Source organism: Amblyomma mixtum, chromosome 1, assembly GCF_055824585.1.
Source record: "Amblyomma mixtum isolate Tamu chromosome 1, ASM5582458v1, whole genome shotgun sequence".
NCBI classification, from domain to species: Eukaryota; Metazoa; Arthropoda; class Arachnida; order Ixodida; family Ixodidae; genus Amblyomma; species Amblyomma mixtum.
The window spans coordinates 205,563,096-205,590,554 of NC_143012.1; the positions used below are offsets into that span (position 1 = coordinate 205,563,096).

The 27,459-nt window shown below is 52.0% G+C and overlaps 1 protein-coding gene across 1 annotated transcript in view; it reads right to left on the reverse strand.

Moving 5' to 3' along the window:
- Positions 1–300: 300 nt before the first annotated feature.
- Positions 301–27,459, reverse strand: part of LOC149370624 (neprilysin-like) — a 30,816-nt gene continuing 3,657 nt past the window's right edge. The window contains exons 2-3 of the mRNA XM_089562433.1: positions 7,687–8,105; positions 301–2,365 (exon numbers count right to left, since the gene is read on the reverse strand). Of these exons, the coding sequence (XP_089418559.1) occupies positions 305–2,365; positions 7,687–8,105 (2,480 nt within the window). The 3' untranslated portion in view covers positions 301–304. The remainder of the gene's footprint in view (positions 2,366–7,686; positions 8,106–27,459) is intronic.

Here is a 27,459-nt window from a genome sequence, read left to right on the forward strand (position 1 = left end):
CAAAATCGTTTGCTTTTCCGCAGAGGTGTCTGCCAGGATAAGGCGATAAGGTTGATCGGTATTACATCAAGGCTATCTCAACTGCAAAACTGCAAACAATAGCGCCGTTAATCGAAATTAAAAAGATATTTCAAGAGCGACTGCTGAATTCATCAAAGCTTAGTTGGTAACAGAAATTTTTATAGAAGAGGAACAGCGAAGGTTAAGGGGCAGGGGGGGGGGGGATGGAGGGAAAGGCGTGGTGAAGAAAAATACCACGGGATCACTTCGATGCACCACAATTAGAGGTTTTCCGAGCGGGCGGTCAGTCGAAGAAATTGCATTTTTTCTCAGGGTTCATCTTTGCGCCAACGGGACAGTTGAACGAGCTCGCGAAAGCAGCGGTATTGCGTGCAATTTTGTTGCAATCCGCCACGAAGGCGCTCTTGAAGCCCTGTGCAGAACAGGCCATGTAGCAGATGGTCATAAAGAACGCCTTTAAAGGAGAAAGGTCTTTTCCGACAGGAAGGTTGCCGCTACCGCTCTGATCGGCGTCTTCCAGTGCAGCGTATGTGATTTCAAGCGCCGGCACTTCCGGAAACACACTGTCTTCAGCAAGGGTGTTTAGGCACCTGTCCCTTTCGTGGAAGGCTTTTCTCGATTCTACAGACAAAACGCTGTCGACGCTTGTGCTGTTCGGTAGCCAGCGTATACCCACCTCATCTAAAGCCTTAACCAACCTCAACGCCAGCAAGTACCCCAAACCACCGAAAAACATTGCGTTCGTTCCTTCAGTGTAGTATAGGGGCCTGTTGAGGAGGTAGGATGGGACATCCAGGCTCCCCAGGGCATAGTCATATTCGGGATAGGATGGCGCGAAGTTCTGTGGCAGCATACGCGCGTCGTAGTACGCCTGAGAGTCGTTGATATGACGTACTTTCGCGTTTGCAGTGCGTATAATCTTTCGCGCTTGCATCCAGAGTTCGCTGAACGACGCCTCGGTGCTCGGGTAGTCCTTGTAAATTTCCCTAAGCTCCTCGTTTCCCATCAGACTTTCAGGCCACGCTCGCATCTGAACTGACGCTATCTTGTCGCTTAAGACGCGCTTGCTACTGTCGTCTAGCCACGTCGTGTTCTCCACCTTCTTGATGGCTGCCGAGACCAGACTTTGGAACCCAGTGCGAATGGCGTTCCGGTCCCGTTCTTCCATGCGGCTAGAGATGTCGATCGAAAGCACGAGCATCTTGTACGTCTCTTCGACGTGGAAACTGCAGAATAGGGAGCGGTACGTGTTAACCTTGTACTTGGCGCCGAAATGTCTCAGCAGCATACGTGGCTCGGCTATCGGCGCGTATATCTGGACGAATGTCCACGCAAACTGTCGGAGGAGCCGCGGTTCGGAGTACTGGCCGAAAAATTCTCCGACAGTCTTCAAGAGGTCCCGGTTTTTGAGGCTAACGTCGTCACTGACATCTAATTGAGGATCTAGTGGTATGTTTTCTTGAAGAAGTTTGATCCAGGTAGCTGACGGAGTACTGTGCAAGTGATCGCCGATGTTTTCGAGGCGGAAGACAGCCGGGATTTGCCTTTGGGTGAAGATCAGTTGACTCAGCCTCATTAACACATTACCTTCCAGAGTGCGGGTGTCGTTGATGATATCTCCGAGGGTATGTTGGTCCAGCGTGGTATTATCGGTAAGATCGCGGTAGTAGCCCATCCAGTATGCTGTGTAGCTGCTGCTGTCGTTCACAGAGTCAAACTGGTTCCGAAGAAAGGGTATATCTGACGCAGGCTTGAAAGTTAGGCGCCAGTTTCCAAAATCAGGCTGGGCCAGCACGCGGACTTCGAACCACAAGTGGACCTGCCACTTGTATGAAAGTTCGAGCAGTACTCCGAGTGCAGTGGCGTTCGATGGAGACGGCTCCGGCCAGCTGAGTCCCATTTCCCGCATGAGCGCCTGGAACTGCCCCAGGTAGGCGCCACCGTGGTCCTCTGCGCCCATGCAGGACTTGTGCATGCTGAGGGCCTTGTGTGCCACCTGGAACTTGTCCGTGCCTTTGAGGAGCATGGTGCTGAAGTCTGCGATCCGCACGAAGGCGACGTCGTCGACGGGAGTCTTCGAGTGTTCCCTGCGGTCCCCAGAGGGCATCCAAGCGGAACAGACGTAAGCTGAAAAATCCTCGCAAGGGTCGACGCTCTTGTTGAGGTTGGACATCAGAAGATTGGCATGGAAGAGGCAGTCCACCGTGTCGCAGTACTTAGACTGCTTTGCAGGCGCCTTCGGACTCCGGAATGACAGCGCGATAACTGCCGTGGCGACTGCTATGAGCAAAATCGTTCCGACGCATGCGCTAACTTCGAGGACAGCCTTTGTCGTAGGAGTGAGCTGCAAAGAGAAGAAAAGAAGCCCACGCTCCAACTTTAGCGCATTGTATGCGGCAGCAGTATTTTTGTGACGTTCCGTTTATCTTTCATTTCTTTCGACAGGGACGACAGTTATGACAATGTTTACGGTGTGTAAGGAAGCAAGAAACTAATCACAAGCAAAGCATGCTCCACGCCGTCACCTAAAGTTCCCTAATTTGAGAAGAAAAATTCGTTCTTAACAGTTTCTTCGGGTAGCAGTCTGGGAAAACTCGCATTTTTCACCGCGTTATTTTATGGTATTTTCTTAATAATGCTTAAGTCTTCAAAAAACGATGAAGGCCAAAATGCAGCAATTTGTCAACTATTTACCGTTTAATAAATATTTTGTGAGCAGAGATATTGAAGACACACTTCTGCAAATTTGTTATACCCACGATTCCTTCAGAGGTTTTCGCAGCTTTTATGAATGCAAACAATTTGAAAAGGCTGTGATGCAGATGATTTACAGATTATACCAGTGAAGTACATGTTGGTTCCAGTGCTTTCTCACACTTTTAACTTGTGACTTGAATCTGGTATATTTCTTCGACGCATGCAAGTAGTTGAAGTCTCTGCATTGATCAAAAAAGCGACAATATGCGTATCAAACTGCAGGCAAGTTTACGTGTTGGCCGTATTTTCTAAGAGTCCCGAAAAGTTAGTTCACACAAGAATGACTCCCTCCTGTGAAACTCGATTTGGTTTTAATAAGACATCCGAGACTGCGCTACTTCAGTTAAAACAGAATACTCTCACTCCCAGCATCCTACTTCCTATACCGCTAGCGATATGCTAGCATAAATACCCACCCAAAAGTCATCAGTCACACCAATTACAGTGGGCGTTCCCCATGTCAGGATCCTTGGCCCCCCTTCTTTCTAATCTTTATGTTAATAACATTGTTGCCATGTGTGGAAGTTCTAAGTGCAATATAAATGCAGAGGACGCTACTCTGATGCTTTATTCTAAGAGTGTTCTTGACATAATTAACAATGCAAATCTGTTTTGAACGATTTAAAAAACTGGTCACTTAAGAATTTTCCTGAATTAATTGTGACTAAAAACTGTTTTTCGTCCCAAAAATAAAGTTCTTGCTCTATCGGATCTGTATTTCGGCTCCGAACGATTTGTTGTTGTAGAAAGCATTCGTGTGTTAGGTGTCCATTCTACGAGTCAATTGAGCTGGCATGACCATGTAACCACAGTAATGCACGATCAATGTGCATAGATGTTAATTTCCATGTAATGTAAAACTTCTGCCGTATCAAAATATATGTTGCTACCACACTTGAATTACTGACAGCTTGTGTGGGGAGCTACCACTGTAATTAATAAGCAGAAGATTTATCTGCGTCAGAAAAAAGTATTACGTGCAATAAGTAACCAGAATTTCTTCACCCACACAGCCAAACTTTTCGACGCATACATAACTGACCGAGATAAAAAATACCAACTTCCTCCTCAGCTTAGCAAACTTCCGTATCAACACTCGCCAATTTCACAGCAGAGACCCTGAACACTGGTATGTTGAAACATGTAGTACTACACATGGTACACAAACTATTAAAATACATTGCCACGTGCTTTGAACACGCAATCCTGATGTGAACATTACTGAAATTGCACGCAAATCGCTTTTGAAACTGATCTCTATCCCGCAACTATATTGAAACTGCTCCATCACGGATGTTGTTTTTTTGTGCGTATGTACATTCGCGCCTTCACTTGTCTTCGTTTCCTTACTTTTTTTCATTATCATTTGCTGCCCCACACTGTAGGGGCGACTGTCTTGTTTCAATCTTTGTACGGTTTGCATGACTCCTTATTTTCCTGCATTGCTGTCTGCGGCCACGAACTGCATGGGTCGATGGACTCGTCAAGCTGCTCTCGCAGCTTTTAAAGCGAAAGCCTTTCATGGCTCATGCTCGCGGTGTCCGTCCGTGCGCTGGAATCGTGCAAACTGTGGCCCCTACTCCGCGCAGTGGCGCAACCTCCTCCTCTCCTTAGCGACCGGCGCGCCGGTGGGGGGCGCAGCTGTGCATAGGTACGGTGACGTCACAGTGTAGTACGAGCTCGCGCGCGTCGGCGGTGGCAGCTGCACCGCTGCACCGCCTCTCCATCGCCAGACGTCTCGTTGCAGTCGAGTGAGTGAGACGCATGGCTCCGAAGCGGCCCAGTGATTCCGCGCCAAGCGCTTCGGGGAAGCGGCAGTGGGTTGACCGCAGGGCTTTCGCCAAGCACACTTTAGATTTTCCAAAGTGTCTTCGGTAATTTTTACCTTTGGCCCTCCCCAATTGACATCGATAAAATAATTCAATATAAAACTGATAACTATTTACCTCCTATAGAATGAACTTTCCGACCAAAGAGCGTCTAATGAAGCGGTGGTTTTGTTAAAGAGCATCAGCCTCACATTTGAGTTGAATGCCCAACGCCGCCGTGCTCTCCGATCTTCTAATGGCAAACAGATTTCCCCTGGCCTGGTGCTCGGCTTTTTTAGGGTTTTTTGCTTGGAAAAGGGCCTTTGTTGCCTCACCCTTCCTGGATGAAAAATCTATCCGCAAAGTAACGAAATCCGCCTTGTGCGGTAAAGCCCACTGTACCGTTTTTTTTTTCTTGCAAAGTCAGGCAATCGAACGAATTCACACTTGACTAAGGCCGCAGCCATACAATGAAGTTTGTATTCTTTCCAAAGATCGCTTACAGCGGTGACAGTTGAACCTGTACTGCTCTTGAGACGCTAGATAAAGCGTACGAATATGAACTCGCAGTGCCAACTCCAGAGTAAACACGGTAAAACGAACCACCTTTGCAGGCCGAGGCGTTGGAAAACTTTCGAAACTGAATTGGCTCCCTAAAGCGCGCAGCGGGGTTTGAGGAAACTAATTAGCAGACATTGATGAGGAATCTGGGCGCCGGGCCAGGGGACGACACTTGCTCCCATTTTTACAGGTGGGTGGCCAGTGGTGGGTATCGAACCAACCACCCCCAGCAGCCGAAGCGGACGTCCAAACATTGACAGAGCGGACAGAGTTCTCATACAACTACCGGCGCATCAATTAACCACTGTGGCACTGCGACGGTTGTGGTATGAGGGCTCGCCGCGATCAATGAAAGTTATATATTTAGCATGGTTGCGTAGTCGGAATTGGGATAGAATCAGAATTTGAAGAGTTCGGGGAGTGAAGGGCAATGTGCTTAGAATCAGAATGATAAAAATTGCGAGGACACTTTGGCGACTAAAGTGTTGAGAGGCGAAAGCCGAGGACACTATGCCGTGACGACTTCCGGTGGATGTGACGTCACATCGTTCCCGTGGCTATGTTGATACCCAAATTATACATCTTTCGGGGATCTTGTTTTAATTACGCTTAATTGCACATTTTTCCATCTAATATGACACAAATTCGACGTTTTTACGACCATTTAGAGACAATTTTTCACTATGCCATGACGACGTCCGGTGGATGTGACGTCACACCGTTCCCGTGGCTATACCGACGTCCGCGCTATTTCGACATTTTGCCTGTAATTAACTAATTAATCTACACTCAACACACTTTGCTTCTGGGTTCATTTTTTGGTCCTCTATCTGAAGCAAAAATTGGTTCTCTTCTATCTTTTTTAGTTCTCGAGTAAAGCGCGCGTGACACGCTTTGTTAACGGACAACAGTATGAGCCATTAAAGGCTTTCACCTTAATAGGAATTAGAAAAGAGTGGCGACTGAAAGAAGAATGAAGTGGCATTTCCTCCGCATCAATCCAACTGACCACCCCTAAATTTTTTGTTCTATAAGTGCTTTCTATAAAGCGTGTTCTATAAAGCGATGATGTATGAATTAACGGCAGTGGCTTACTGAACAACGAAGCAATGATTGTGCGGTCGCGATATCAGTGAGGCGATGGCTTGATGTTGGGAACAGGTGTTGATCGCCGGATCGGTCTTGCCTAGGAGTCCTTTTCGCAAGCAATTTTCTCTACAAAACTTTGTACTCACAAAATACTCACTACCAGCAGTAAACAGGGTTCGATTTGCAGCAGTTAACCACTGGAACAGCCTACCCTTCTCCCTGAAATGCTCACCGTCTTTAACTTCATTCAAAATGTCGTTATGTTCTTTCATTCGTATCTAGTTTTTTTCTTTTTCTCTAACAAAGAACATCAGTGTGTGGTTTTTCCTCGCGGGGTTGTTATTCCTTTGTTTTCAAAAGATTTTGCTGATGTTGTGTTGATGTTTAGTAACTCTTATTGCGGTTGTAGCTTGTCGCTTCGCTGTAACTAATGTTTATTTCTTGCATAACTTATGTTTACCAAGTACATCTGCTTTCTCACAAGAGGTCTCGCACCAGCTTTCCGCTTTGGGGCTTTTTTCTGCAATACTTCCTCTGTAATACTTCCTCTGATTCTTTCGTAGCCTCAGGGCGCGGTAAGGTGTCCATCAAGGAAAGAGTTACTGCGCCATTGCCTTCCCTAAAAAAAGTTATACACTAGATCTGAAGCAGGACATGTCGCACTTTGAAAGGGTTCGAAGGCGGCCGGAAAGAAAGGTTTCCAAATTGACAAAAGTGGCACGCTCTTAACCGTTCTTTTTGCATTTAATGTTGGGTTTGCGTCTGGCCCAGGCCTTCGCCTTCATCTTTGTTTAAAATTATTTTCATGCGTCCGTCAAATTGCCCTCAGTTCCCTGAATTCCGTTGAGCAGCGACCATTGGGCAAGGACTTACAATGGAAATCGAAACTTACAATGTATGTATCCCGCACACATTCACGCTGTCTGCAAACTCCATAAAGCACATGTGCCGGTTTGGCGTAAACGGACTCTCGCAAAGCGTTGGCCTCGCCCTCGGGGTAAATATTCTGCACTGCTCCTGCAGACTACCCGAATGTTGTCTCTCCTCATGTTCAGTTCTACATCCCCTCGTTCTAAGGTAACATAGCGAGCTGTGACAGCGCCAGGATATGGCTCTGTACCTGTCATCATCTTGCTGGACACCCAAACCGCGCTGTAAAGGAAGGGATCAAAAAGTGAGTGAAAGAAAGAGCGGAAATTTAAAAATGAAAATTTGTTTTTGTGAAATGGAAATGGAAATGGCGCAGTATCTGTCTCACATCTCGGTGGACACCTGAACCACGCCCTAAGGGAAATGATTAAGGAGGGAATCAGAGAAAGTATGTCACGTGGCTGCCACACCAGCGAAGCGCCTCCCCTTGAAGGTGAACGTGTGGCGCCGATGACCTTGTCTTGACTAGGCCAGTAAAGCTTTCGCTTTAAAACCCTAAACACCACCTCAATACACACACCTCTTTCTCTGGGCTTGGGGGCACGGGCATAAAATGTCCACTTAGACGCCCAGTGCTCAACCTCGTGTTCGACCTCGCTGTCAGGCTTCTCCTCCCCGTGGAATACCAACGAGCCTCCTTGTAGGACCCCACGAGAGAACGACCAGCCGCATTACTGCGGTTGTCCTCTGAACGGTGCCAAGGCCCCGCCAGGCTCATGGCTCCCGATGTCGTGGAGTATCCTGCTGGAGACAGCGTCTGCTGACCTGACAGTTCGCCCTGTCTGCTGGAAGCCAGTGACCAATCTGGTACGGCAGTGACGGTGTCCCGTTCTTCCGCACGCAGCAAGGGCTGAATGCCGCCTGGAGGTGGGGGACTCGCCGCCGGCATCGCAGTGGTGACAAGGTCTGGGGAAGGCTCCTTCTGCTTCGGCGAGGACGCTGCAGTAGGAAGTGTGATGAGTGACACTCTGCTAAGAAGGCCGATCAGAATGAAGGGCCATCAGGAACCTAATAACGGTATTCGCGCAGCGGTCTTGAACCACTAAGAATTTATGTATTTCTTTTCATGGTACGAAGTTCTCCGAATATATTTCGGCCACCTGTCAAAAAATTTAATCGGTCTCGTGATATTCTGTCAGTGATTTAATTTATCAATATTCGCAAGAACATAAGGGAGACACAGCCTTGCATAAAAGAATACATTAGCACGAAACAATTTAGAATATGTGGTTGGCGAGTTTATAACTTGACGCATCCCCACCCAGCCACCACTGAAAAACCCAAGTCAACTTTGAAATAGGCTTTTTATTTTGTTTGAGGAGATCTGTTCGAAGCAGCAAGTTTTTTGTTTCAAATGCCGACGCGGCCCGAGGGCTAGGAGGGATACCATGGTGGACGTCATGGGGTTAATTAAGAATACCTCGGGTTCTTCAATGCATGCTGCAGTCTCCCATCACGTTGGTGGGTTCGCATTTCCCCGCCATCAAAGCCCGAGCTTGTGCTCAGCTTCCGTGTGTGCATAGCTTGGGAAAGTCGTGCCACTGTGACCTTCAAGTGACAGTCCGCGAAAAATGTCCGCAACAGACTTTATAGAAAAACAAAGCGCATTTCGGTCACTCGAATACTGATTATCTGCCCGAGTGGGGGGGGGGGGAGGGGGGGAGGGGGCTGTTGCTGAAGAGCCTTTTCCCCAAGCATTGCACTCCAGAAGAGCCGAGCCCCAGGACAGCGGGAAGCTTGTGTTCATTAGAAAAAAAATGGCAGAGGCTTAGCTCGGATATGCCAGGATATACGTAGCGAAAGCGAGCGCAACGACGAGGAAAGCGGTGTGACGTCATACCAAACGGCGGCGGCGGCTCTGCGGCAAAGCGCGCGATGTGACGTCATGCCAGATGGCGCGGCGAGCGCGCGGCGTCCGCCAGCTGCGGCGGCTGCTAGACAACGGCTCAAGGTCGGTCTCTGTGCCTCCTGGGAGTACCGCCCCAGCGAAATCGCAAGTTCTTGGCCAATTTAGCTTTCGCTGCAAAAACTGACAGCCGATTACGATAGACGCTAATACCAAGTTCGAGCGGAGCTCTTCACACGCCACTTGTAGTGGCGTATGTGCGTGCGTAACACGCCATCTGGCAGTTACGCCAGCCACCCTCCGGGATCTTTCGTGGCACATACCCAACAATTCCGGACAAAATCAAAGCAAACGTGCATGGCAACTCCTCCGACACCTCATTGACCCCACACGCACCAAATCAGCAGCACAGCACCACGTGACACGCCTCACACATGAACACATTGACGATCCCGACACCCTTCTAGACACACTTCAAACCATGTACACATCTCCAGGCGGCCCCATACCTCTACCGCACTACACAGGACAAACAAATCCAACACTCGACACCGACATCACGGAGACGGAAGTCAGAGCGGCCCTCCTGACTTTCCGCGCCAACTCCGCACCTGGTGCAGACCAAATCACAAACTCCATGCTCCGTAATCTGGATGACCAATCGATCACCCACATTACGAAATACTTCAACCAGTGCTGGAGGGAGGGTAACCTCCCGCAGTCCTGGCGCCACGCGAAGGTAATATTTATACCAAAACCCAACAAACCACTCACCATTCAAAACCTTCGCCCGATTTCGCTAACCTCATGCCTCGGGAAGCTCCTCGAGCATGTTGTGTTAGCGAGACTCACAAGTCACATGGCGGACAACAATCTCTACCCGCATAGCATGGTGGGATTCCGCCCTCATCTATCCGCACAGGATGCCATGCTGCAACTCACACACGACCTTTTTGACCCGCTTCTTCCAGGTCACACCAAGGCAGCCTTAGCTTTGGATCTCTCCAAAGCTTTTGATCGCATTGAACATCAGGCGATCATGACTGCTCTATCCCCATTGAATGTGGGTGTGCGCACGTATGCCTACATTCAAGCTTTCCTGACTGACCGCACGGCTGAGATACACTTCGGGCCTCTGTCTTCCACCTCCTACACACTTCAGAGTATCGGCACCCCCCAAGGGTCCGTCCTTTCCCCCTTTCTCTTTAACATAACCCTCATACCCCTCGCCCGGAAATTGGCAACTATTCCCCACCTCAAGCACACTCTTTATGCCGACGATATCACCCTGTGGACCACCGACGGCAGTGACGGCGACATAGAGAACACCTTACAGGAAGCAGCCACCCTCACCCAAAATTACGCACGGACCATCGGACTGTCTTGCTCCCCAGAGAAGTCCGAACTGCTCCTCATCCGGCCTAAGAACCACCGCTGTCCCCGCTCCCCCATTGCCATTGCATTGAATGGTTACCCGGTACCTGAGGTTGGCACCCTCCGTGTATTGGGCTTGCACATCCAGAACGATGGCAAAAACACCACTACCCTCAAGAAACTCAAGCAGGTTGCAGGCGCGATATCGCACCTCATCCGCAGGGTTTCGGGACATCATAGAGGCATGAAGGAGCGCGACCTATGTCGCCTCATTCATGCCTTTGTCCTCAGCCGTGTACTGTACACTACCCCATACTTACAACTATCCAAACATGACATAAACGCTTTGGATGCTTTGATTCGCAAGGCATTCAAGGTAGCACTTCATCTTCCCCTCAACACACCCACAGACAGATTACTAGGCCTGGGCCTCCACAACACGATCGGGGAACTCGTGGAGGCCCACCGACAGGCCCAATACATCAGGCTCACAAAAACTTCCACAGGTCGGTATATCCTGGACTCCCTGGGAATCAAAATACCGGCCAACGACTCAACCCTTCTCGCCATCCCACGATCCCTTCACCGAGAGCTTCTCATCAGGCCGCTCCCGAGGAATATGCACCCGTCCCACCATGAGCAGCGCCGCAGAGCCCGTGCGAAGGCACTCCATCGAGCGTACGGCCCCCAGCCGGACGCCGTATGGGTGGACGCTGCCTGCACGGGTGATGAAGCGACAGCAGCTGCGGTGGACTCCTCTTCATCCACCCTCCTCACACTACCTCTCCCTCCAGATACGTCCCCAGAGGCTGCAGAGGAAGCCGCCATTGCACTTGCTATAACCCGCACGGAAGCCCGGTATATTTTAACTGACTCTAAAACTGCGATTCTAAATTTTGCTCGAGGCCGAGTTCATGTCCCTGCTTTTGGCATACTGGACTCGCCCGATGCACCCCCGCCCCGCCAAGTGGAGCTGATATGGGTGCCTGCGCACTCCGGGAATCCCGGAAACGAGGCCGCCAATATTTTAGCCCGAGGTTCTTTAAACCGGGCTCAGGTGGCCTCGGATCGGGGATTCACGAAGGATCGCATGCACTCATTCAGTGAGCTGACCCAGGCATACAGAGCCTCTCGCCAGCTCTACCCCCCGCCCCACCCCTCCCTAGATAACAGACACGCAACACTCTGGCGCAGATTACAAACACATACTCTCCCCTCGCCCCTTACCCTAACCCACTATCATCCCTCCTTCCCCACTCCTGCTTGCGCCCTATGCCCCGAACCCTTCGCTTCTTCCCTCCACATCCTTTCCCTCTGCCCGGCGGACCCTCCCCCGCGGGACCTAGAGAACCTCAAGACCTGGGAGGACTGGGAGACCCTGCTGCACTCGGAGGACGCGGCCGTGCAGACCATCGCCACAGGCCGTGCTGCCAGTGTTATGGACCTCAGGAACATAAACACTTGAGTGCAGTGGGGTCGTGCGGGGACCCTGGGGCGTGCCCCGAATTCCTTTGTAAATAAAGTTTTCTCTCTCTCTCTCTCTCTCATTTCAGCGTGATAGCGTTAAGGGCCCCGTGTCGCAGAAAAGCCGGTGTCGTCGTCGGCGTCGGCGGCGTTGGCCGTGAATGGAAAATCCCAGAAGCATTAATAAATAAAACCTAGTAGGAAAAAATTAACGGCGGCTTAGCTCTGGTTAAACCAGGATGATTTCGAAAGCAAAATCTGCGCGTAGCCATATATTGTTGCGTGAGCTACATTGCCCACAGGCTCGCCATTTCCCGTGCTCTTTCACGACCATACTGCGCATGCGCGAGGATCAAGGTTTGGTATAGTTTATGGGGTTTAACGTCCCAAAGCGACTAAGGCTATGAGAGACGCCGTAGTGGAGGGCTCCTGAAATTTCGACCACCTGGGATTCTTTAACGTGCACTGACATCGCAGAGTACACGGGCCTCCAGAATTTCTCCTCCAAAGAAATTCAGCCTCAGCGGCCGGGATCGAACCCACGTCTTTCGGGTCAGCAGCCGAGCACCATAACCACTGAGCCAACGCGGCGGCTGGCGCGAGGATCAAGTGACGTCACTCCGCACAGCTGGCGTGCCTCGCCGCGCGCTTTCGCCTTCCTTTCCTCAAAATGTTAGGAGTGTAAAACGCTGCAAACGCCAACGGCAATGAACACAATGAATGCCGATCGCCTATGGCTTCAGCGCCGCGTTTCTGGCACAAGCGAGAGAGAGAGAGAGAGAAAACTTTATTTACACAGGAATTCGGGGCACGCCCCAGGGTACCCGCACGACGCCACTGCACTCAAGTGTTTATGTGCCGTAGGTCCATAACACTGGCAGCACGGCCGGTGGCGATGGTCTGCACGGCCGGGTCCTCCCAGCGCAGCAGGGTCTCCCAGTCCTCCCAGGTCTTGAGGTTCTCTAGGTCCCGCGGCGGAGGGTCCGCCGGGCAGAGGGAAATGATATGGAGGGAAGAGGCGAAGGGTTCTGGGCATAGAGTGCATGCCGGAGTGGGGAACGATGGATGATAGTGGGCTAGGTTAAGGGGTGAAGGGAGAGTGTATGTCTGTAGTCTGCGCCAGAGTGTTGCGTGTTTGTTATCTAAGGAGGGGTGGGTCGGGGGGTAGAGCTGGCGTAAGGCTGTGTAGGCCTGGGTCAGCTCACTGAATGAGTGCATGCGATCCTTCGTGAATCCCCGATCAGAGGCCACCTGAGCCCGGTTTAAAGAACCTCGGGCTGAAAGGTTGACGGCCTCGTTTCCGGGATTCCCGGAGTGCGCGGGCACCCATATCAGCTCCACATGACGGGGCGGGGGTGCATCGGGCGAGTCCAGTACACCAAAAGCAGGGACATGGACTCGGCCTTGAGCAAAATTTAGAATCGCAGTTTTAGAATCACTTAAAATGTACCGGGCTTCCGTGCGGGTGATAGCAAGTGCAATGGCGGCTTGCTCTGCATCTTCTGGGGGAGGTGTCTGGAGGGAGAGGTAGTGTGAGGAGGGCGGATAAAGAGGAGTCCACCAAAGCTGCTGTCGCTTCATCACCCGTGCAGGCAGCGTCCACCCATACGGCGTCCGGCTCGGGGCCGTACGCTCGATGGAGTGCCTTCGCACAGGCTCTGCGGCGCTGCTCATGGTGGGACGGGTGCAATGAGCACTCTTCTCGATACGCAGAAGAACCAACAGACTGAGCAGAAGTAAAGAATGCGCAGAACAAGACTGAGCAGGAGCACGAGACTGAACATCGACCCAGGAATGAGCATCGGCCCAAATTGAACCAAACCCAAGTCGAACGGCCTGGAGAACCACAAGGATATAGCAGCAGCACAACACTGCCCACGAAAGCGAATCAGAACAACGGTCCAAGCTTAGGCGTCATTGATCAGCAGTTAATTAGTACTTAGTCATTGATCAGTAATAAGCCGCTAATTAGTAATTTGTCGTTACTTCGTTATCAATTAAGTGTGACGTCATGCATTGCTGACGTCACCAGTGTCGCATAGGAAAAGTGGTGCGGAAAACGCTTTCGCCTCTACGCACTTTAGACAGTCAAAGTGCCCCCTGAATTTTTTTTGTGTGCGTATAAAGTTGTTCCCATCCATCCATCCATCCAACCTTGTCAATGCCTGTAGCCCACATCTCTCTCTCATCACCCCAGGTAAGCACGATCCAGGCGTCCACTTACCCAGGGAGTCATTATGCGGACTTGCTTTCCTTAAAGTGATCGGAGCATAAAACGTGGTCAACGCCAATGCAACGAACGCCCACGGCCTAGAGCTTCAGCGCCGCGTTTCTGGCACAACGTTGCCAATGCCAACGCATGCAGCGCACACTTCTCACTACCGCCACTTAGCTTAAAGCATGGTTGAGGTGTCTACTGTTCCAAGACGACAGTTATGCACCTTCCCTCTGGTTCAGGTGTCCACCGAGGTGTGGGCACCTCGCCTTCACCTCACGCCACTGCCAATTTTATATACACCACAAACCACACAAATGGCGATGCGCAATTGCTACTGGGCATCAGAGAGGGAGAGAGCGAGAGAGGGAGACTGTCGGCGAGGCGATGAAGAGCGCGCGTCGGCGGCGGCTCCGCCGGCGCGTAAGCTGCGCGCCGTGTGACGTCACCCGCTCCTCGCGCATGCGCAGCTTGGCCTTTCCAGAGCTCAGCGAAACGGCTCGGCGAGTAGCGTAGTGTTGCCTTTGCAACAATAGGTTGAGTTGGGGAAACGAACCAGGGACCCCGGAGTGCGAGACGAGCACTCTAACCACTCCGCCAAGCTAGCTCGATGGTTTGAAATGAACAAAGGCTCGTCTAGTGAATACGGTGTTGTCATAGCAGGGTGCTTTAGAGACATGTACTGTGGTATATATTGATGCGGGTAGACGACGACGACAAAGAGCGATGGCACGAGTGCGAAGAGTAGAAGACGACAACGAAGTTCGGACGGTGTTCTCGGTGCCGCTCGCAGCTGTTGTCTATTTGTAAATATCTGTAAATATATTCTTTCCCGCAACATATTTGGTGGAGGTGCGGATTTCCCATAAGTCTACCGACGACGGAACTCCGCAGCAGCCGCCAGTTGCCTGCACTCATCATGACCCAAGACGCCGCCCAGCAAACCTCAGCCCCGGCCATGACATCACTCGTTCTTTCTCCCCCTCGTGACCCTGGGACATTTTCTGGTACCGACAACACTGACGTCGACGACTGGATCAACATGTAGGAGCGAGTGAGTACCTACAACCGCTGGGATCCGACCCTTATGCTCGCAAATGTAATATTCTATCTAAAAGACACCGCCCGGGTCTGGTATGAGACGCACGAAGACCATCTGACCAGCTGGGACGTGTGCAAAGAGAAACTCCGCGAATTGTTTGGACGGCCGCTCGGCCGAACGCTTGCCGCTAAGAAGGACCTCGCCTCCCGAGCTCAATCATCTACGGAGTCCTATGTGTCATACATTCAAGATGTGCTGGCCCTCTGTCACAAAGTTGACGGCAACATGCCCGAGTCTGGCAAAGCCAGCCACGTGTTGAAGGGAATCGCCGACGATGCCTTCAACTTGCTCATATACAAGAACTGCACTACAGTCGACGGAATTATTAAGGAATGTCGACGCTTCGAGGAACCAAAAGCAGGCGTATTAGCCAGCCGTACACACACCTCCCCAACACGGCTGCGACTGCTTCATGTGAAGACCTGCGACACCGGGAAACTCCAGCGCCCCCAGAAAATGTGACCCGCATCATCCGACGCGAGCTCGAAGCTATGTCCCCTGCCCCCCTGCATCTACATGATGGCGACAACCGCTTGCCTACCATCTCTCTGGTACAAGCTGTCGTCCGCCAAGAGCTTGCAAACCTTGGTTTCCAGCCCGTCAGCCCTGTACGGTCTTCACCACCACCCGAAATCACTGCGATTGCTCCTGGACGACCTTCGTACTTCTCTCCACGTCGCCGAAACCCTAACGATTGGCGGACAACCGACGACAGGCCCATTTGTTTCCATTGCCACCGCATTGGCCACATCTCCCGCCACTGTCGAAATTATTGGTCCCGTCGCAGCACATACCGTCCTCTCAGCTCCCACCGCGACGACGAACAGCCCAGCCACTACACGCCCCCTCCAGCCCAGCACAGTGCTACAGTCGACGGCCAGATTCCCCACTCCAGCCGCTCCCCGTCCCCCCTGCGTCGACAGTCTCGTTCGCCCCAACGCCGTCGCTCCTCTCCTGGCCCCTACGGACGCTCGCAAGCGGAAAACTAGACGCTGCAGTGTCTGGAGGTGATGCTGCAGTACAGCCCCAGTCCCAAAATCCTCGATTAGCCCTTCGCGCACACCATAATTTGCTCGCCATTCATGTCGATGGAGTGCCTGTGCGAGGCCTGATCGATACAGGCGCGCACGTATCCGTCATGAGTTCAGCCCTACGACGCCGCCTCCGAAATGTACTGACCCCTGCACCCAAAGCCGTTCTCCGCATTGCCGACGGCGGAACGCCTCATGTTGTTGGACTATGCACAGCCCGAGTGACCATATCCGGCAGCCATACATCCGTTCTGTTCTCTGTTCTGGACCAGTGCCCTCATGAAGTCATTCTTGGCCTCGACTTCCTGTCTGAGCATTCAGCCCTCATTGACTACGCCACTAATGTTGTTCAGCTTGACCTTCCTCTTTCTGCTGAGTCGCCGTCCCCAGTTATACACCGTCTTTGTGCTGTCGACTTTGTCCGTCTACCGCCTAAAGCCGCAACTTACATTTCTTTCTCATCTGTTCCCCCTGTACCTGATGGTCACTACGTAGTCACTCCGGAACTTGACGTCGCCCTGACGCGCAGCATTGCGCTTCCACACATTGTCTTTACAATGTCGGCCAACCGAGCGTACCTTCCGGTCCAGAACTTTGGTTCATCCATCCAACCGCTCCCACAAGGCATCTCACTCGCCACGCTGTGCCCTGCTGCCGAATGTGCGATATCAGTGGTGGACAGCTGCTTACCTTCCACTCAGCAATGCCGGCTGCCTGCGGCCCCATCAACAGTGAACCCAACGGACGACTACGCCGACATGATCGCTTCTGACCTATCGCCGATGCAAGCTTGCGATCTTAGGTGCCTCTTATCATCTGGTTGGTTGGTTTATGGGGTTTAACGTCCCAAAGCGACTGAGGCTATGAGAGACGCCGTAGTGGAGGGCTCCGGAAATTTCGACCACCTGGGGTTCTTTAACGTGCAGTGACATCGCACAGTACACAGGCCTCGAATTTCTCCTCCAAAGAAATTCAACCGCCGCGGCCGGGATCGAACCCACGTCTTTCGGGCCAGCAGCCGAGCACCATAGCCACTGAGCCACCGCGGCGGCTCTCTTATCATCTTTCCGCGACATCTTCGCCTTTGATAGCCGTGTTTTGGCTCGGACCTCTGTGGTGACGCATCACATAAACACCGGTGATTCCGCTCCTCTCCGCAGACGTCCGTACCGAGTGTCCAGCGCCGAACGCACCGTCATAAATCAAGAGGTGGACAAGATGCTCGCAAAAGACATCATCGAGCCCTCGTCAAGTCCTTGGGCTTCACCAATATTAGTAATTATGAGCATAGAAATTACAGAAGCCGCAGTTAAGCGAGTAACAATGTAATACGTTTCCGCTAATTGTCCTCTTCGCTTGGAGGTCCAGATCCCGCTTAATAATTTTTAGTCATCCTCCGCAAAACTATGACGTGGGCTCTGGACCTCCCCGTGAACACCTCCAACAAGCACCTCCTGGGGCTGGGCATGGTGAACACATTTCGGGAGCTCCGGGAAGCCCACTTGACCAACCAATACACACGTCTCTCGAAGACATCGTTGGGTCGCCTCCTCCCTGCCCGACTATACATCTAACTCACCACTCTCATGGAAGAGCGCGTAAGTATTCCATCCCAGTGGAGATGCGCCCTCCACGTGCGCTCTCTTCCCGCGAACATAGACCGTGAGGGCCATAATGGTCGGCGCCTGGCGCGGGCGGAAGCCCTGGCCCCCACTATGGATCCAAACCCGACGTATTCTACGTGGATGCCTCCGGCCCCCACCATGGGGGATGGTACACGGCCGCAGTCGTCCACCAATCCAAAACAGTGAACGGCCTTACTTTCCTAGCCCGTGACATAACACACGCGGAGGAGGTCGCCATTGCGTTGGCTGCATGTGATCGCAATGCAAAAACAATTATTTCCGACTCGCCAGGGGCCTGGCGGAACGTCGAGCAGGGCTGGGTACCGTTCCTAGCCTACCACATTCTCCAAAACAGCGTCTACACCGGGGACGCCGCGCACCGGCGTATAGTTTGGGCTCCTGCTCACATGGGCCTTGAGGGAAATGAGGTAGCTGACGCCGCCGTCCGCGCGCTCTCTCACCGGACATTCCCTTCCGATCCCGACGATCAGGAACTCGAATTCACTCCAGCTTACTCCTTCAAAAACATTGTTTTACTTTATCAATCTAGCCACGGCCTTTATTCCCGCGCATGTAAAGGACTCTCAAAGGCAGAGCTCTCTCACCGGACATTCCCCTCCGACCCCGACGGTCAGGAACTCGAATTTACTCCAGCGTACTTCTTCAAAAAACATTCTTTTACTTTATCAATCTAGCCACGGCCTTTATTCCCGCCCATGTAAAGGACTCTCAAAGGCGGAGAAGCGGCTTCTGCTTCCCATGTATACTTTTACTTTGCTGTACCCGGCAGCTCTCAAACACTTCGGACCTTCTTCCTCGGGCAGCTGTCCGCACTGTGCGAAGAAGACTTCTGACATCTACCATATGGTGTAGGCCTGCCCCTGCAACCCTAATATCCCACCTCACCCCAACCCAACCCGGGAGGACTGGGAGGCGAAACTGCTCGGCTGCTCTGACCTGCAGGCCCAACGGGCCCAGGTCGCGCTAGCCCGGGCGGCTGCTGACGCCACTGGGGTCCCGAAATAGGGATATCCATTTAGTACTTGTGAGGGCTGGCCCCCTCTGGGTAAGCTCGTACCAACGTTGGCTCGTACCTAACCTCCTGAAGTGCATCTGTACATAAATGTTTTCCACCACCACCCCGCCCGTAACGCTATCAAGAGGCGCCCACTAAGGCGACTCCCTCCTCCTCCTCCTCCTCCTCGAAATGTACGCCACTGTCCCAACAGACTATAGCACTGCACGGGCCTCAATCTGAGGCCCAAGCCCGGCCCGGGCCCGAGACCTGAAGCCCGAGCCGGGCCCAGGACCGCGGCTTCAAGCCCGGGCCCGGGCCAGGCCCGTACATTATCGCTCTAGCGAGCCCGGCCCGGCCCGTGAATCCCGGAAAGAAGCCCAGCCCGGGCCCGGCCCGGCCCGTTTCACAGTAACGCTTGAGGTATACTGCTCATTCTGAGCAAGCAGACTGCTACTAGACCGATAAGAAACTGGCCGACAAAGGTTCTGAACCCACAGTTTGGCTTGAAGAAAGTCGGCTCTTTTTAACCCAGAAGGAAGTGATTAAGAGTAGTGCTCGCCAGGCTCGTCTTTTGGACAGTGATCGATAAACTCGGAAGTTCCGAGAGCCAAATAATGAGGGCTGCATACGCGCGTAGTAGGCTACTTTGCAGTCCCCCATAATTTTAGTCAGTTATATTTTGCCACCCGCGAAGTATAAACATTAAAGCTGCCTAGCAAGCTGTGGAATGACATTTTTTTAGTGAAAGCGATCTCACAGGTTGAACTCATAGCCGAACTGGTCGCCTTTCAGCAGAAACGAAAAGTTAAAAGGCTTGAGTATTTCACGATGTGTGTTTTGAAGACTATAAGCTTCCCGAATGTATTTCTAAACTAATGTTCTTCCCGAATGTATTTCTAATAGTGTATAGGTATGTTTTGTGATGACGATCAATCAATGGCAAATTTAGACCGGTTGAATTTTACTCTTACTGGTGGAGCAAAACATAACGTGCAAACCACGTCATAACTTGCAGAGCAAAACACTTGTCATGGCAACCATGCTAAAGAAGCGAGGAGGGATAGATGTGGTTATGAGATGAGATTTACAAACTCTCGCGAGCTTTTGTGGCTATTTCATTTACGAAACGTTCCGGTGCTGATAAAAAAGAAAACCAAACGCGCTTTAGTTTGTGAATTTTCTCACATTAGAAAAATATAGCTGCAAAATAACAGCTATTTTGGGGGGGGGGGGGGGGGGGGGGGGGGGGGGGGCTTAAGGGCCCAAAGGGAATCAGGCTGTGAGAGACACCGATGCAGAGGGCTCCGTGGCACGTGCCAGTTCTGTGGGGAGGTGTCTGACACCTTCCACATGGTTTGGGCGTGTCAATCTAACCCATCTATCCCCCCCAACCCCAACCCCACCAGAGAGGACTGGGAGGCGGCCCTGCTCGGCTGTCAAGACCTAAAGAGCCAAAAAGCCTTGGTTCAACGGACGCGGGCGGCGTTGCTTGCCAATGGGGCCCCGGAATAGGGGCTCCACCTAGTACTGTGAGGGGAAAGGGCCAGTAGGGTCCTACCCCAATCACCTTTCTGTAAAAAAAGTAATTGCCCATAAATGTTTTTCACCACCACCACCGTGTCATTTCGACCACCTGGGTTTCTTCAACGAGAAAAGATACTACCCAGTACATGACTGTCATGCTTGCCGCCTGAATAGAAATGCGACCGCCGAGGCTAGGAGCAAACGCTGGTTCCCCGGCTTAGTAATTAAGCGCCTTCACCACTAAGCCATCGTGGCGTGGAAATAAAAGTCAATGAATAAAGCTTAGTTTTTTTTCTCAGCGCGTACTATAACCCATAGCTCATCCGTGTCACTGCTCTAATGCCGCAGTTGTGTACTTCACTCTGCAATAGTGAATGAATAGTCGGACACCAGCCGTTTCTGTACGGACCCAAGCCCGGCTCGGGTCCGCAGCTTTAAGCCCGAGCCCGGCCCAGGCGCGGCAAAACAAATCATATCTCGGCCCGGCCCGGCCCGCGGGCCGGGCCGGGCCCGGGCTTTCGGGCAGGCCCGAGCCCGTGCAGTGCGCTGCAACAGACAGCGCGCGGCGGCAGCGCCTCCCGCTCGTCTCGTTCGGGCGCAGTGGGGCCGTGCGGAGACGCAGGAATCACGCGGTAAGCGGCGAACAGCGCAGCGCACATCCAAGGGCCGTTCACCAAGAAGCTTGCGGCCTGCTTCCCGTTCAGCCGCAAGCTTAACCCAAGAAACAAGTAACCTAACGAAATGCAACTGAATGAACTTGTGTAGTCAGAAAAATGAAGACAAAGCTTTGCCTTGCCTGTGCTGTACGCAGAGATTGTGCTTACAATCGTAGCCTTTGTTAAACAAGTCGCTGTGGAGCAAATGTAATTCACATTCAGAGCTTTTCATATAATGCTAGTAAGTTGAAATGACATAAGAGAAGTTTATTAGGACTCACGATCAAAAAGGGACACCCGTCCCTCTACAAAAACAAATGACCTCGCGAACGTAGAAGTTTATTAGGACTCACGATCAAAAAGTGACATCCGTCCCTCTGACCTCGCGAACAGATTAACGCTCTGATGCTTTAACCAGTTGCGTTCGCGCACTCGTGCCCCTGCGCCATCATGTAAAGTACTCGTGAGTGCCCCGGCCATGTTTTAGTTTCTACCTAAACAGTTCGTCTTCATCCTTGCGATCGAAGGCTAACATGTCACGCTCGCACGTGATGTCTCACAACCCGAATATATCTTACTCTGCGGTTAAAGTGAAATGAAACAACAATCGACAGGACGCTTACCACGTGTTAACGCGAGTTTCAGCGACAGGTGTTCAGGCGATATGTTGAGAATATGGGAGCCACTTCACATCTGTGGAGTTCTGGGCGAACTTTTCAGTTTCCAACACAGTTTACGCGACGGCGTATACAGCTCCTTCGGTCGAGAGAGAGAGAAAAAAATATCTGCCTCTCCCGTAACCGAGAGTAGAGTAAGCATGAAATGTTTACGGGCCTGATGTCATCTCGGTGGACACCCGAACCGCACCGTACAGGAAGGGAGGAACGCCACCACCCGTTCAGCGCGATGCCTTGCCATTTGAACGCAAGGTTTTTTGAGGAAAGGAAATGGCGCAGTAATTCTCTGCCATCTCGGTGGACACCCGAACCGCACCGTAATGGAAGGGAGGAACGCCACCACCCGTTCGGCGCGATGCCTTGCCCTTTGAACGCAGCGCTTCTCCCCCGGGCCCCTGTGCGCCTGCGCGGCTTTGCTTCGATGCGCGAAGCCCCTAAGAGATCACGTATGACAACGAAGTGTATCGTGGCCACGGAGATGATCGTGGCATTTATGTGCTTTTTGCACGCGTTATTGAAATCGGAAATTATAATTCCGTGCATTATCAAGCGCATAGCGACTGATATCTTGATAAACATTGAGAAGGCACTGGCAGCAGTTATTTTTTGTGACTCCTTCGGAGACCAACCGGCGCTTGCATGCCGGTCGCGTAGGAGGGCTTAGAGAGTCTCGTCAAATCTCGTTAAGTCTCGTTCGGTGCCCGGATGTTCTCGTTTCAGAGCCCCGATGAGTGGATTTCAGTTCCCGGATGATGGCTCTCGGCGTGACGTCACCACACTGCCGACAACGGGGGCTAAAAGCATTTCATGCTTAAAACTTTACTGCGACAGGAATTCGGGGCACGCCCCAGGGTACCCGCACGACCCCACTGCACTCAAGTGTTTATGTTCCTAAGGTCCAACACTGGCAGCCCGGCCGGTGGCGATGGTCTGCACGGCCGGGTCCTCCGAGCGCAGCAGGGTCTCCCAGTCTTCCCAGGTCTTGAGGTTCTCTAGGTCCCGCGGGGGAGGGTCCGCCGGGCAGAGGGAAAGGATGTGGAGGGAAGAGGCGAAGGGTTTTGGGCAGAGGGCGCCTTCGGTCGAAAAGCCGTTGTAGTTGTAGTCAGCCTAGCGCGTCGGAAGTATCATGCCAATCGTTTGCCGCAGAAAGTTCCGGATGATGTCACACGATTCAGCGTTTCGTGCAGCATAAACTTACTGGTTAGAGCCTAGGTTGCGGCACGTATCAAACGGCGACATAAAATGGGGTGCTGTGGGTGTTACCGAGGTATGTGAGATAGTTACTGGGACATTTCCTTTCCTCTAATTCAATTTTCACTTCCTTCACTAAGGCACTCCTTTCTGTCTCTCTCTCTCTCTTTTCTTTCACTACCACCTTCCTCCGTTCCCTTAAGGTGCGGTTCGGGTGTTCACCGAGATGCGAGACAATTACTGCGCCATTTCCGTTCTAAAAAAAATGCGTTGCGTTCAAAGGTGTTTCCAATTAGCAGGGCGTTGCGCCGAACGGGCGATGGCGTTCCGTGGACTCCGTGGCGGCGCTGCAACACGCTGTCACGTTCCACTCCTAAAGGCGAAGCTTAAGCGTCGCGTATATATATATATATATATATATATATATATATATATGCGTAGATGATCCTACGGCAGTCTTGCATTTTAGAGTGCAGCTCTTTGGGGCCCGTTTCTGCGTTTCACAGCATCGCCGTTGCAGTCGCCGTTGTTCATTGCAACCAGCAGTGGGCCCCTTAGTCGCACTTTAAGCTCCGAAACCAATGGAGCGGTAACTTGGAAAGCAAAGAAAAGGCGCATAACTGCCCTCTTGGAACAGTGGACACCTCAATCGTGCTTTAAAGCTAGGTGCCGGTAGTCAGAGATGTGCGCTGCATGCCTTCGCATTTAAAACGTTGTGCCATTTAAGGAAAGGAAGTGAGCATAACTGGCTCCCTGGGTCAGTGGACGCCTGAATCGCGCTTATAGGCACGTGGGGTGATTAGTGAGAGAAGTGGGCTGCAGGCATTGACAACGTTGAGCCAGAAACGCGGCGCAGAAGCCATAAGACGTCCGCGTTCAATTTGTTGATATGCGTTGGCGTTGACAACGTTTTATACTCCGGTCCATTTTAAGGAAAGGAAGTGCGTATAATTGGCCCCCTTGGTCAGTGGACGCCTGAATCGCGCTGACAGGTGAGAGAGATGTGGGCTGCAGGCATTGACAACGTTGGGCCAGAAACACGGTGCAGAAGCCATAAGACGTCCGCGTTCATTTTGTTGATTGGCGTTGGCGTTGACAACGTTTTATACTCCGATCATTTGAAGGAAAGGAAATGCGCATAACTGGCTCCCTGGAACAGTGGGCGCCTGAATCGCGCTGATAGGTTGTACGTGGGGTGACGAGAGAGAGATGTGGGCTGCAGGCATTGACAACGTTGGGCCAGAAACGCGGCGCAGAAGCCATAAGACGTCCGCGTTCATTTTGTTGATTGGCGTTGGCGTTGACAACGTTTCACACTCCGATCATTTTAAGGAAAGGAAGTGCGCATAACTGGCTCCCTGGATCAGTGGACGCCTGAATCGCGCTGATAGGTTGTACGTGGGGTGACGAGAGAGAGATGTGGGCTGCAGGCATTGACAACGTTGGGCCAGAAACGCGGCGCAGAAGCCATAAGACGTCCGCGTTCATTTTGTTGATTGGCGTTGGCGTTGACAACGTTTTATACTCCGATCATTTGAAGGAAAGGAAATGCGCATAACTGGCTCCCTGGAACAGTGGGCGCCTGAATCGCGCTGATAGGTTGTACGTGGGGTGACGAGAGAGAGATGTGGGCTGCAGGCATTGACAACGTTGGGCCAGAAACGCGGTGCAGAAGCCATAAGACGTCCGCGTTCATTTCGTTGATTGGCGTTGGCGTTGACAACGTTTCACACTCCGATCATTTGAAGGAAAGGAAATGCGCATAACTGGCTCCCTGGAACAGTGGGCGCCTGATTCGCGCTGATAGGTTGTACGTGGGGTGACGAGAGAGAGATGTGGGCTGCAGGCATTGACAACGTTGGGCCAGAAACGCGGCGCAGAAGCCATAAGACGTCCGCGTTCATTTTGTTGATTGGCGTTGGCGTTGACAACGTTTTATACTCCGATCATTTGAAGGAAAGGAAATGCGCATAACTGGCTCCCTGGAACAGTGGGCGCCTGAATCGCGCTGATAGGTTGTACGTGGGGTGACGAGAGAGAGATGTGGGCTGCAGGCATTGACAACGTTGGGCCAGAAACGCGGCGCAGAAGCCATAAGACGTCCGCGTTCATTTTGTTGATTGGCGTTGGCGTTGACAACGTTTTATACTCCGATCATTTGAAGGAAAGGAAATGCGCATAACTGGCTCCCTGGAACAGTGGGCGCCTGAATCGCGCTGATAGGTTGTACGTGGGGTGACGAGAGAGAGATGTGGGCTGCAGGCATTGACAACGTTGGGCCAGAAACGCGGCGCAGAAGCCATAAGACGTCCGCGTTCATTTTGTTGATTGGCGTTGGCGTTGACAACGTTTTATACTCCGATCATTTGAAGGAAAGGAAATGCGCATAACTGGCTCCCTGGAACAGTGGGCGCCTGAATCGCGCTGATAGGTTGTACGTGGGGTGACGAGAGAGAGATGTGGGCTGCAGGCATTGACAACGTTGGGCCAGAAACACGGTGCAGAAGCCATAAGACGTCCGCGTTCATTTTGTTGATTGGCGTTGGCGTTGACAACGTTTTATACTCCGATCATTTGAAGGAAAGGAAATGCGCATAACTGGCTCCCTGGAACAGTGGGCGCCTGAATCGCGCTGATAGGTTGTACGTGGGGTGACGAGAGAGAGATGTGGGCTGCAGGCATTGACAACGTTGGGCCAGAAACGCGGCGCAGAAGCCATAAGACGTCCGCGTTCATTTTGTTGATTGGCGTTGGCGTTGACAACGTTTCACACTCCGATCATTTTAAGGAAAGGAAGTGCGCATAACTGGCTCCCTGGATCAGTGGACGCCTGAATCGCGCTGATAGGTTGTACGTGGGGTGACGAGAGAGAGATGTGGGCTGCAGGCATTGACAACGTTGGGCCAGAAACGCGGCGCAGAAGCCATAAGACGTCCGCGTTCATTTTGTTGATTGGCGTTGGCGTTGACAACGTTTTATACTCCGATCATTTGAAGGAAAGGAAATGCGCATAACTGGCTCCCTGGAACAGTGGGCGCCTGAATCGCGCTGATAGGTTGTACGTGGGGTGACGAGAGAGAGATGTGGGCTGCAGGCATTGACAACGTTGGGCCAGAAACGCGGTGCAGAAGCCATAAGACGTCCGCGTTCATTTCGTTGATTGGCGTTGGCGTTGACAACGTTTTATACTCCGATCATTTGAAGGAAAGGAAATGCGCATAACTGGCTCCCTGGAACAGTGGACGCCTGAATCGCGCTGATAGGTTGTACGTGGGGTGACGAGAGAGAGATGTGGGCTGCAGGCATTGACAACGTTGGGCCAGAAACGCGGTGCAGAAGCCATAAGACGTCCGCGTTCATTTCGTTGATTGGCGTTGGCGTTGACAACGTTTTATACTCCGATCATTTGAAGGAAAGGAAATGCGCATAACTGGCTCCCTGGAACAGTGGGCGCCTGAATCGCGCTGATAGGTTGTACGTGGGGTGACGAGAGAGAGATGTGGGCTGCAGGCATTGACAACGTTGGGCCAGAAACGCGGCGCAGAAGCCATAAGACGTCCGCGTTCATTTTGTTGATTGGCGTTGGCGTTGACAACGTTTTATACTCCGATCATTTGAAGGAAAGGAAATGCGCATAACTGGCTCCCTGGAACAGTGGACGCCTGAATCGCGCTGATAGGTTGTACGTGGGGTGACGAGAGAGAGATGTGGGCTGCAGGCATTGACAACGTTGGGCCAGAAACGCGGTGCAGAAGCCATAAGACGTCCGCGTTCATTTCGTTGATTGGCGTTGGCGTTGACAACGTTTTATACTCCGATCATTTGAAGGAAAGGAAATGCGCATAACTGGCTCCCTGGAACAGTGGACGCCTGAATCGCGCTGATAGGTTGTACGTGGGGTGACGAGAGAGAGATGTGGGCTGCAGGCATTGACAACGTTGGGCCAGAAACGCGGTGCAGAAGCCATAAGACGTCCGCGTTAATTTTGTTGATTGGCGTTGGCGTTGACAACGTTTTATACTCCGATCATTTGAAGGAAAGGAAATGCGCATAACTGGCTCCCTGGAACAGTGGGCGCCTGAATCGCGCTGATAGGTTGTACGTGGGGTGACGAGAGAGAGATGTGGGCTGCAGGCATTGACAACGTTGGGCCAGAAACGCGGTGCAGAAGCCATAAGACGTCCGCGTTCATTTTGTTGATTGGCGTTGGCGTTGACAACGTTTTATACTCCGATCATTTGAAGGAAAGGAAATGCGCATAACTGGCTCCCTGGAACAGTGGGCGCCTGAATCGCGCTGATAGGTTGTACGTGGGGTGACGAGAGAGAGATGTGGGCTGCAGGCATTGACAACGTTGGGCCAGAAACGCGGTGCAGAAGCCATAAGACGTCCGCGTTAATTTTGTTGATTGGCGTTGGCGTTGACAACGTTTTATACTCCGATCATTTGAAGGAAAGGAAATGCGCATAACTGGCTCCCTGGAACAGTGGGCGCCTGAATCGCGCTGATAGGTTGTACGTGGGGTGACGAGAGAGAGATGTGGGCTGCAGGCATTGACAACGTTGGGCCA